Source organism: Natrix helvetica (genome assembly GCF_964273705.1).
Source record: "Natrix helvetica genome assembly, chromosome: 1".
Taxonomy (NCBI): Eukaryota; Metazoa; Chordata; class Lepidosauria; order Squamata; family Natricidae; genus Natrix; species Natrix helvetica.
The window spans coordinates 179334098-179346873 of record NC_138548.1 but is presented as its reverse complement, the minus strand read 5'-3'; the positions used below and the strand labels follow the sequence as shown (position 1 = coordinate 179346873).

General features: G+C 33.4%; 1 protein-coding gene across 3 annotated transcripts in view; it reads left to right on the top strand.

The window, feature by feature from the left end:
* BOLL (boule homolog, RNA binding protein) overlaps positions 1 to 12371 on the top strand; it is a 68693-nt gene extending 56322 nt beyond the window's left edge. For all 3 annotated transcript variants that reach the window (XM_081934352.1, XM_081934354.1, XM_081934353.1), the window contains exons 7-11: positions 2423 to 2494; positions 3091 to 3138; positions 5044 to 5172; positions 8498 to 8596; positions 11828 to 12371. In XM_081934352.1, the coding sequence (XP_081790478.1) occupies positions 2423 to 2494; positions 3091 to 3138; positions 5044 to 5172; positions 8498 to 8596; positions 11828 to 11986 (507 nt within the window). In that variant the 3' untranslated portion in view covers positions 11987 to 12371. The remainder of the gene's footprint in view (positions 1 to 2422; positions 2495 to 3090; positions 3139 to 5043; positions 5173 to 8497; positions 8597 to 11827) is intronic.
* The last annotated feature ends 405 nt before the right edge of the window (positions 12372 to 12776 follow it).

Sequence of the window (12776 nt, the reverse complement as noted above, 5' to 3'; positions counted from 1 at the left end):
TGGCTATCCACCGACATGGAGTCGTCATCCAATCTGACTGAGCTTGAGAAGATTTGCAAGAAAGAATGGCAGAAAATCTCCCAATCCAGTGTTGCATGACACCAAAAAAGGCTCTAGGCTGTGATTGCTCCCAAAGATGCTTCAACAAAGTATCAAAGAATGAAGGGTCTGAATACTTATGCCAATGTAATATTTCAGTTTTTTCTTTTTAATAAATTAACAGATATTTCTAAAATGTTTTCACTTTATCATTATCAGACACTGAGTATAGATTAATGAGAAAAAATGAGTTTCAACACTATAGAATCAAGCTGCAGCATAATAAAATTGACAAAAGTGAAGGGTATCTGAATACTTCATGAATGCACTGTATTTCTAAGTAACATTTAAAACCTGAGTATACCTGAGCAAAATACATTTTTCAAGTATTTTTATTAAGAATTATAAATAAAAAAATAAAAAGAAATACAAAATATAAATAGAAAAGTACAAGGGAAAAAGTGAGGGGTGTGAAAAGAGAAAAGAAAGAAAAGAGAAAATAAGTACTGTATTTTTTGCACTATAAGATGCTCCGGACCGTAAAACACAGCTAGCTTTTGGGGAGAAAAATAAGAAAGCACAATCTGCCTCCCAGCAATTTGCCTCCTTGCAATAAACAGCCTGGTCAGGTTCAGCACAGCCTGATTTAGCATGAGCAGCTGATTGCTGGCTGGATCGGCCTCCCGGAATATCGCTGATTGGCTATTCCAGGCTGCGGAGATCACCGCCGCCTCCATGGCCCATTTTCAGCCTCCGCACGCCCAGTTTTCAGCCTCCACGCATCCGGTTTTCGGGCCATTCCAGGAAGCAGGGATCGCCACTGCCATTCAGCGGCAATATGTGGTGGGGATCACCACCATCTGGAATGGGCCGAAAACGAGGTATGCAGAGGCCAAAAATATGATGTGCAGAGGCGGTGATAGGCAGTGGTGGCGATGGGTGGTGCCAATCCCCGCATCCTGGAACAGCTGATCGGTGGTATTCCGGGAGGCCAATCCAACTGGCAATCAGCTGCTCAAGCTAAGTCAGGCTGTGCTGAATATAAGAGCTGTGCTAAGTCAGGCTGTGCTCTATAAGACGCACAGACATTTCCACCCACTTTTTTGGTGGGGGGAGTGTGCCTTATAGACCAAAAAGTACGGTAACTTCCCTGTTCATCCTAGCAGATAAAAACAATTTTGGTAGCTCTTCATTGTCTAAATAAAACATAATCTCTCTTTCCCCCAAAGCATATCTCTTAAATAAAGAAAACAAAGTCCAAATTCTAGGTCAATAAATCTTTTGTCACCAAAAGTCCAGTAAAGGGAAACAGATATAGCTATTTTTAACAATAATAAGCCAATTTTGCAAACCTTTTCTAAGTTTTTAAAATTATACTTTAACTCCTTCAAGAAAAGTCCTAGAGTTAGTTTGTCCTATCATTTGTGCTTCAAAGTGAAAATTCTTCAGAACTTAACATATTTCTTTTGTATCAATTCGTAAAGTATCCCTTTGTCACTTCTAAAAAAAGTCTTTCCTAAGCAGAGTTCTTTTATATATCCAGAAGAAAAAGTCCAAATCAGTTTCCTGTTTAGCATCTGCTTATCTCCTTTAGGGAATGTCATCAGATCTATTTCCATTACATTTAAATTCTCCTTCAAATTATTTTCATAGATATCCAACTTTATTATGCTTTGTCAATTTTATCAAACATTTCATCCATTTTGTCAAAAAACCTGTGTGGAGATACTCCAAAGCCTACAATTTATTTCCATTTTCTTTATCCTCTGGCTCTATAGTCCGACCTTCAAGGTATCCTTATCATTAAAAATCAATCAAAGCAATCTACATTTTCCCATTAGAAAATATCTTCTAAATAATTCAAAACTATAATTCTAAGTCCTCTGGCCCCTTAATTATTAATCTTCCAAAATCTATCTAGTATCCTTAAAACTTTTAAAGTCAAATTTACACCATCTTTTAAAGGGATAAAAACTCAGCTGATGAATACACTAATACCTTGCTGATCTGAAGGTTTTACACTCTAATATACAAACAATTTTTAAAAACCAAGTGATTAAGATATAAGACTCTGTCAAATGTGATGTCCATAAAGTGGTTTATGAGTGTGAGCTTGATGTAATCCTGAATCCCCACCAGTCCACTCATAAGCCAACTGTAAAAACTGCAATTTCATGATCTACACATGAGTGGCTATACAGAGTCAAATCAATGATCACCTTGTTCCAGAGAGGTTTTGCCAGCTCGGATCTAGCATTTATTTCCCTTGCAAAAACTGTCTTGCTAACCAGTCAAAGCTAGAAAGACATTGACTCACCATGTGCCTACAGGTAATTTCCATCTCAGCAAAATACTAATTGATGTTATTTTCTTCTTTTTAAAGTCACGCTCAATTTCTAGTTCTCCTGTGATGTTAGCTCAGCCAATTTATCAACAACCAACATATCACTATCAGGTAACAATGAAAGATTGCATTTGTTCAATATGATTGTAAATAAGGAAAATCATTAATTATACTTCTTTTTGTTTATCTAATAAAACTGAAAAATTATGAATATATTCCATTTGGATTTTATTGATTAATAGTATTTTAGCTTTTTTATTGTAATGGTTTCAATGTTTATTTTATTTAAAGTTTGTATTAAACAGTTTTTTACTTATGACCATAATTGGGACTGGAACTTTCATTGCTAAGCAAGGCAGTCCTTAAGTGAGTTGCACCCGATTTTATGACCATTTTTGCCATGGTTATTAAGCGAATCACATCATTAATCCAGCTTCTCTCATTAACTCTGCTTGTCAGAAGCCAGCTAGGAAATGGTGATCATATGGTTCTGGATATATGCCTAGTGTCCGAATCATGATCGCATGACAGGATGCTGCAATGGTTATGTGATGACCAGTTGTAAGTCAGTTTTTTCAGCATCTTCATTACATTAATGATCTCCAGGTCATTAAACATATGGTCAAGACTACCTGTATGTATAATATACATTGCTTTAGAATTTTGATTAGAAAGAGTATTAACAAAAAATGTTTTATCTATCCTAGGCTCCTGCACAATGTCTTCCTGGACAGTGGCAGTGGAGTATTCCCCAGGTAAGTTGAAATATTTTTCAGTCTCCTTCTCACATTTTGCTATTCTGTTTAATCTCCATATGAAATTCTTAAAGAACAAAAATACGGTAGTTTTTCTCTGTTCTTTTGATAAAAAGTATTGTATATGAGAAGCAGGATTGAAAGTAAAGATATAAGGTTATTAGTACTTTTTAATGATTGAGTAATCACTAAGTATAGTTCATTGAAATCATGGTTACAAACAGGATTTTGATGTATCATGTTGAAAACGCCACATTCTGATTATTCCTGGCAACTGACTATAAGAATTAAGGTTGATAATGTGCTAAGTTCCTCAGTCACCCTGTTTTCAGTGAATCTCTGACAGATGAATTCACATGTTATATTGAGAAAGATTGTATCATTTCAAGATTTTTTTAAAAATAATGCTATTAACAAATGTAACATAGAACGTAAGGATATGGATCATGTTTTGAATCAAACCATTTGAACTTAGGAATGTTTCAAGGTCAAATAGTGTTCTGTGATTAGAACCCAGCTATTTTGACCTCAAAACCTTTCCCAAATAATTGAAAGACATTTTATTTGTATGAAAAACATTGCATTCTCAATTATTGTTTGGTGCATTTTAGCTGACACTAACCAAATGTCGTAGAGTTTGGATTGCTTTTTAATTACTTATAATATTTTGGAAGATAGAAAATGGACTACTTGCATGGAGAAGAAAGTTGAAAAATAGAACCTTTTAAAGTAATCTATTCAAACTAAGAGCTAGTTACATACATACATGCATGCACACATTTTTTCAAAATATACCATTTTTAAAGAAAATATGCAATTTTTATTAAATAATAGCTCAATAGGATTTTTAAAAAGATTTTATAACAATTATTACAAATTACTAAAGCACAGTCTTTATGGAATTTCAAGCATTCTGAAATAACTTTTAAGGCACATAGTTGTTATTAATAGATTTAATTCACAGCTCAAATTATGTGCCTTTCCCATTCACTGTACATGCACGCCCTGGTAAAATCATTTTTCTGTTGCATTCCATGTCATTTTTCACTTTGTTCTCAGCTGATAAGCGTGATAGATTTAAAGTCTTTAAATTATACTGATGTTTTAAGAAAAATGTCCAGAATACTGCATTACCTTGGAGAGGAATCTGTGAGTCGAAATAGAGGCATCAACACTTGTAGCAGCAGTGGAAAGAGCAAATATAATGTTAGTGTAGCTTGTCTGCCAGCTGAATTATGAACAGATAGCACTTCAATTCAGTAGTAGGGAAAGACTCTATACTTATTTGAAATTAAGGCATATTAAAATATGCATACTGGAGGACTTTGAAAGAAAATCAGCTTTATGTGTCTTGCTTGGTTTGTGACTTGCTCAGAAAGCAGTTGCCATAGACTGATGCCAGAAAGCAGCACTCCATAACAGGGTTATGATGATATGAAATTGCTGAATGAATAATGGGATTCAACTTCTAACATTTTTGTTGATTTTCTGCATAAGTCAGAGAAACCCATGCTATAAATCGAACTTTTGTATGGGATAGTCATGTTTTGCATGTCAGAACAAGGTATATTTGTTTTTTAACTGGTGAAAAAAAAAAGAGAAAACGTTGAAGTAGCTGGAAAACAAACAAGGAGAAAAAAATGTTCTAACCAAAATGTTTTAACCATATTGAGATATATTGTAAATCTTTTTGACTAAATCTGTTTTTATTGGCTGATGACTTACATTGGCATAGCTTTTTCAGTTATTTCAAAATTGGGCTTTTCAGTTTTGTGGAGACATTTTATTTATGTATATATAAAATGTAATTTAAGTAATAATGAACTTTACATTAATTTCCTAATATAGTTGAATTATATGATTTACATATTAATTATCCACAGTTTTTTGTCTTATTGCTTTTAGTCACCTGCTTCTCCTACTTCATTCTTTTACCTTCATCCTTCTGAAATTACTTATCAACCATTGGAAATTGCACAAGATGGTGGATGTGTCCCTCCTCCTCTTTCCCTAATGGAAGCTGCAGTTCCAGAGGTATTTATATTCACTAAAATATTTGTATCTGCTCTGTTCAATCTATGATTTTTAGAATTATCCACAGACAATTCAGCTTTGAGCTGAGGGAGAAAATAGGCTCACAGCTTCAAATGAAACCTGCCTAAAGGATATTCAGTTTGCCTACTTCACTATTGCTGACTTTGTAAAGGAGAATAAATTTCCCCAGTAAAAGTAGATGAATATTTTAAGAAATAAAGTTTATCAAAAATAACTGATAAACAAAAGCAGATGATAAATGAACCTGTAACAATAAGGTTTGGGAGACAGAAGAAAGGTGCATTTTAAATTCAAGATTGTGTATCTTGTAAATATAAACATTTATTTCAAGTTAGATAATGGGTTTTCCACCAGGGGGCAGGATTAGCTTTATTATGGATTTGTGGTCTTCTGTAGCCTTTTCTTAAAATGAACAACTAGTATTCATCAGTACCAAGTAAAGTAAAAAAAAAAGCAGTATATGTTAAAAGTATTGTTAGTTCCTTGTTTGGGGGAGGGGTAAGTGGGCAAATCACACAGATTTTGCTCCTCAGTTTTTTCATTGCAGTCTCTTTGTCATGAAGAATTTGGAGGGAGCTCTTTAGAATTAAGCCTACTGATTTATCTTTTGTCAGTATAGGACATTGTGTTTTTTGTATTACCACTTCTTAATTTAATTTTTATTACTCCAGATCACCAACAATCTATAAACTAGCTTTTATTTTATAGATTTCAACACATTTTGGAAGCTTATATATATCCATTCTTGTTATTGGAAGGCCTATTATTATTACATAGGGATGTGGACTCTGCAAATTATCATTCAGGGTCTGTCTCAATGAGATACTATACATTTGGGTTTGTTTGTACTTTGGTTTTTATATTTGTTTGTGAGGGTAGACTGCATGACAAGGTACATGGGTAATGAGGCCAGGCTAACAGGGTTCTCTGGGCAAGGAGAAAGTGGCAAGATTATCTACTTGAGCTCTGGAAGATAACTTCTCACATGCAAATCTGCAGGATCTAGAGAGGACCTATGGGTGACTTGCTAGTAGAGAGCTTGGAGCTGAGGGACAAAATATTCTCACAGCTTCAAATGAAACCTGCCTAAAGGACACTCAGTTTGCCTACTTCATTATCACTAACTTTGTAAAGGAGAATAAATTTCCCCAGTAAAAGTAGATGAATATTTTAAGAAATAAAATTTATCAAAAATAACAGATAAACAAAAGCAGATGATGAATGGACCTGTAACAATAAGGGAAGTCTATGAGGTTATAAAATAAGGAAAGCTCAGATGGATTGCCAGCCCTCTGTTATAAATATTTTGAAGATGAACTGTTGCAACCACTTCCCTTTCTGAAAGCTGGACATGAAATACAGCATTAATTCACAATGTCAGGACTCAACCTTAGCAAAAAAATATCAGCGAATATTATTAAATAATGATTATAAAATATTTACAATGATTTTAGCTGAAAGATTGAAAAGTATCCTGCATAAAGAATGGTGTTGCTTTTTTGCCTAAAAGACAATGAAGAGATAATGTTAGAAATATTTTTAATATTTTAGAACTTTTGCAACATCATAATGAAAAATAATCCAAATTGATCTTTGTATGCAGAGAGACCTTTAATGATGTGTTTCTTGACTAGGATTGCTGATTTAAATAAAGTAGTGGGATATAAAGAGATACTGGATGGGCAAGGGAACTTAAATCTAACCAAGAATTAAAATCCCAAGGAATAGAAATAGACTGGTGGCCATATCTACAAATCCAGACAAGGTACAAAAAAGACTTAGAACAATACGGTTTCAAAGAGAACAACAAGAACTGGATAAAATATTATTGGGGACAGAAGAAAAAATGATAACTAAAGCAGTGAAAGAGACTCTTAATTTGGGGCAAAAAATTTGGATATAGCATTGAATTGGAACACTGGGAAAAATTATGGGATAAAAATTATATACTAACAATGTCGGCAGCCTATAAGGAAAACATGTACAAAATGTTTTATCGTTAGCATTTTTACCCCTGGCAAGATTGGCCAAAATGTTTCCTAATATGTTGGCAAACTGTTGGAGATGCAATCATGAACAAGGGACATTCTACCATATGTGGTGGACCTGCCCAAAAACTAAGAAATATTGGATGAAAATTAAAAAATGGTTAGAAGAAATTAGGGAATAAAAAGTAGAGATGAAACCAGAACTGTTGCTACTGGGGATTATAAAGGGAAACCTAAGTAAAGAAATTCAATATATCATATTCCATATAATAACCGCAGCCAGAATTACTTTTGCTCAGAATTGGAAACAAGAAAACATTCCTTCGAACGCAATGATAATAAAAAAAGGTGCTCAACTGTGCAGAAATGGATAAATTAACAATGGAATTAAAAGATAGAGAGGAAACATCTGGAATAGGTGGCTAGAAATTAGACAAAAAATTAATACATAAAGAGTACCTAGAAACTATAGTGAAGTGAAAAAGAGAGTGGGTATTGCTGAGAAGTAAGAAAATGTTACAAAAAGAAATATATAACCTGAGATTCAGGTGGCACAACAAAGTAAAAATTAATGTAGATTTTAAAATCATTATGTGAGAAGTGTCATTTTAAGCATTTGGAATAAATAAAAGTCCATCTTGTATGTATTGGTCTCAGCACAAGAAACATTTTAAGAAACAATGGACAAAGAAAAATGATTAAAATACCAAAATGTGTTAGTATGGGAACATGAAGAACTTAAAGATGAAGTCAAGAGAACAATTGACCGCAGAGAGATTTGCAGTCATTTGTTTACATCTCAACCTTCCTTTTTTTTTTAAACAAGAATGCTTGTAGGTGGTTATATAAATATACAAGCTTTTGTAGAAAATAAAGCTGCTGGGTGATTACACCAGAGTTTTGCAAGTATTTTCTTCCCTTCAAAAAAAAATGGTAGAGATAAACCAGGGCTGCTGGATAGAATGCAGAAAAATTTTACTTTCTAATAAAAAGTGACAATGCAGCTCCTCACCAAATAGGCAAGCTTCCCTGTCCCACATATAATCAATTTATTGAAACCCAAAGAACATTTTCATAGAATTCCAAATCCGCTTTCCAGTCCAAAAGACTCCACATTGCATGATGATAAAATTAAAAAGTATGTAAATTTGGAGGGCAGAATGTTAAGACTAGAATCAGTGAAGTTGACTAGTTGATTTCTAGCTTAGTAGAATGTGAAAAAGGGTTTAAACTGAAAATCCAATTTTGGTTGTTGTTCATATACTGAAGATACATTTAATTCTAAAAAGAAGTTGAAATATTTGTTTGCCTACCAGCCATATACTGATCATGGAGTTCAAGCAGCATATCACCAAGTTTATGCTCCAAGTGCCATAGCCATGCCAGCCCCTGTGATGCAACCGGAGACTATTAAAGTAAGGCTTCTAATTTTTTTGTACCAGTTGACGTGTTTTAGAAATCAGGAAAAACTCAAGTTGGAAATATTATTGCAAAAAAAGGGGAGGAGCATAATACTTTCTTCTCCAAAAAAATAAAAAAAGGTTGGGTTTGGATCCAGATTTAATAAATGGAAAGCTCTTGCTGTTTTGGTATGTTTTGAGTCCTCAGAGGTATCCTGCTAGTAAAAGAGAATCATTTTTCCAGAAATCTATTATCATCTGCTTTGTACCCTCCAGGCATATCTGTCCAAAGTTTTTCCATATAATTTAGAAATTCCAAGTTTTGGGAATATAGTTTAACAACATAATGACATTTCTGAACCTTAACCTCTTTTCAAGAACCTAGCAATATATTTTAATTTCTTTTCTCTTTTGTTTCTGCAATTCAAAGCAAATTGAAGAGAATACAGATTGCTATAGGGAATCCACAAAAAAATTCTACCTCCTTTATTGTCACACATATTTGCTTTTTTTTGCACCCTTTGAAAGATGTGACAGAAAAAATATACTTTATCTTCTGCCTCCTTTAGCAATGTATAAAACTCTCAAAATGATATCAGCCTGATATTTTAAACAAGATTTCTATGCTCTGATTCTTGAGTTTCTGTGCAAGTATACTTTACATGCAGGACCGCACGATTCTGATCCTTTTAAATACCATATTTTTCAGAGTATAAGACGCCCCTTTTTTCCTCAAAAAGGCTGAAAATCTGGATGCGTCTTATACACTGAATCCAGCATTTTTTGCCTCCTGAAGCCCCGCCCCTTCATAAAAATGGCCGTGCATAGCCTTATGGAGGCTTTCAAAGAGGGGCTGGGGAGGGCAGAAATGAGCAAAAAATGGGCCATTTTTTTGCCCCCCTGATCCCCCAGCAACATTCTATAAGCCTCCTTAAGGCTATGCATGCAATTTTTTTTTTGAAAAAAACAGGCTCGTTTTTGCAAAAGAACGGCCTGTTTTTTTGCTTGATTTTGGACCCCCCACCCCCCAGGAGCACTCTGCAAGCCTCTCCCCCGGCTATTCATGCCTTTTTTTTTTAACGGGCCCGTTTTCGCGAAAAACAGGCCGTTTTGGGGAGGTTTGCAGAGTGCAAAAACTTTTTTTCCCTTTTGGAAAGCTCTTTAACTGATTGATGAGAATTACATTGATCAAGTGCTGCAGATTGTCAGCGATTTCCTTCTCCAGCACATGGATAAATACACCTGGAAACATCTATCTACCTACCTACTCTCTCTCTCTCTCTACCTACCTACCTACCTACCTACTTCCTCCAGCCACACCTATATTTATTTTATATTTATATTATGTATATTATTGTTTTTTAATATGACTGTACACCGCCCCGAGTCCCTTCTGGGAGAGGGGCGGTCTAGAAATCAAATAAAAGTTAAAGTTAAAGTATTTCTCTCCCTCTCTATCCCTCTATCTACCTACCTACTTTTTAAAAAATTTGCCTCTTCAAAACCTTGGTGCGTCTTATACTCCGGTGCATCTTATACTCCCAAAAATACGGTAACTTGTACCATTCCATTGGCATGCACTATTTGCAAGTATTATCACATCAAATTTCACATATATATTGTCATATCATATTTCTTCTTAGCTATCTCTCTTTAATTTTATATCCTCTGGGCATTGATGTAAAAAACTGAGGTTTTGAGTGGCACCACCTACTGTTTTAGTTTTCTGTGAAATTCAGAGTCCCAGCCTTGTCCTTTCGCTTCTCCCTTTGCATTCTGCTTTATTGACCCCAGTTCTTGGCTGAGTATATGGTTCTGGGCCTTCGTCACCTTTTTTTTTTTAGTTTAATGCCTTCCTGATGAGACTGGCAAGATACATGCCAAATATTTATTTTTCAGGCTTTGAAGATGTAACCCACCTTTTCCCAAGTGTTCTTTGTGAAGGTGGAACAGGTCATTCTGGTAGAATCCAAAGCCTGTCTCTGTATTACTTATAGGTAGCAATTTGTAATACTTGCTAATAAATTGTTTTAATTCAACTTCTGTTCTCTTTCTCTAGTACATATTTTTTCTTTTAGGATCTCTTTATTTTTCAAGTTATTCGCAATTATATTAACCATAATAGATTTCTTCCTTCAATAAGCATTTCTTGTCATGCCTTGAGTTCCTTTTGTGTTCAGTTTGATGTCTCATGTTTGCATATATAATTAGATCTTTCTTACTGTAATTATCTTTGAAATAAAAAGCATTTGATGATGGTGCTAGTTTTGAAATCATTAGATTTATCAGTGATTTTAAGTAAGTCCAACTTTTTAATAGATAACTAAGATTGAGAACAGTTTTTGGCCTCTTTTTTGTTTCTTGCAAAATTTTGAATTTTACTATTGCTTTTTTTTTCCTCCCATTCCGTATAAAAGAATTAATTGACCTTTGTCAATCCTGCATTTATTTATCCAGAAATCAAGGTGCTGTTTGAAGTAAGAAATTTAGAGTAGCTAGTACATTCATTTTCATTAATGCCATAAGTCCTAGCCAGAACATTTTGAAAGATTTTTCACTTAAATATAATTTTGTTTTATTTTTGCCATAGTTTATTGAAATTGTTTTGAAATAAGATTTTGTTATATACTGTCAAGTATAGTGTTATGTTATCTCACAGTCAGATTCTTTTTTATGAAGTTTTTTCCTCAGAAATCAGTGCTTTGCTGTTATCTTTGAGATTTCTTTCATTGGTTTAGTATTTGGGAAAGCAACCCAAACCTTTGATTAATTTCATTACCTACTTTATGGAGTTATGTGGTTTTGTGATTGCTAAAAGTATTTCATCTGCATATTCCTGCTCATTGCTGTTCATTAGTTTGTTTACTTTGAAAATTATGTATTTCTGCAACACTGAACAAAACTAATAAAAGTAAAATAACCAGTCTCTGTAATAAAAAGTTGAGATTCAGTTTGACAAATTACACAGTTTGGCAAATTATAACTAAAGATACCAGCATTCAATTTATTTTTGTTAGTAGTTTATCAAGGTAAAGAAATGAATTTAGTTAATGTGATTGTTTACATCATGTTATAAATTATTGTCTGTCTTTTCAGGCTGTATTTCTATTTGTTCATTTTCTTTTTGGAAACTTCCTTTTTTTAATTGAACAGATTTAGCAGAATTTCATGCTTTTATTTAAACTATTACAGAATAAAGCTGTGTGGTTTTTGTGAATGTGAGTTTTGTTTTGTTATTATTTTTAGGAAACCAGGATACATTCAGTGAGAAGAAATTTTTCTCATCCTTCATCTATGAGTTTGAAGCCTCGATATGCACGAACTCCTCATTTTCACCCTAGAAAAGATTACAGATCAGATGACAGTATGCTTAATACTTCTTCCTCTACAGACTCTGTTAAATAAAATGTTAGGTATCTACCAAATATGTTAACTCTTAAAGGTATGTAATTTTATAGCATCTTATATTTTCTGAATGCAAAATTCTTCTCTTGTGTAAGGGTATTAAAAAACCCTTGCTCTTATGAACATAAATTTAGTAAACATAAACTGCAGGATAAAAATCATGGTTACTGTTATCAATTGGTATATTACTATGGTGACACAAACCAATAATTTGTAATATGCACACTGTGCATATATTGCTTGTTTTAAACAATACATTGTAAAACCAGCATCTTCATATTGTAAGGAAGCCTAGCATTTATCTTCATCTGATAAATTGCAACAAAACAACAAAAAACATTTTTGTTAGTTTCACTGAAATCTAGTTAATACCAAATTTGCATCATTTTCTCCAATCTTTCCATTTCAGTTCAGTTTATTTTATATATTTTTTAAAAATCTTTTTTACATCTTGAAGTTAATTTCAGTAAGTTGGAAGATAATTTAAGATTTTTAAAGTCCTTTTTTAAAAACCATAGGACTGCCAGCTTATATATACATAACATTCTGATTTTTATGGCTGATAATTTTCTTAAAATTCTAAACATTATACATATATGTATTTTGTTTAATGTTGAGATTACAACAGCATAAATAATACTGCATACATTTAGATATAGCATTTCCCCAGTTTAAGTGCAGAATCAAATAAGATATCTGCCTACATCATGTCTAATATATTCCTCTACACTATATTTTACAACACTACACAGATCAGAAAAGTTTTTATTACAAACTCCCAAACAATATA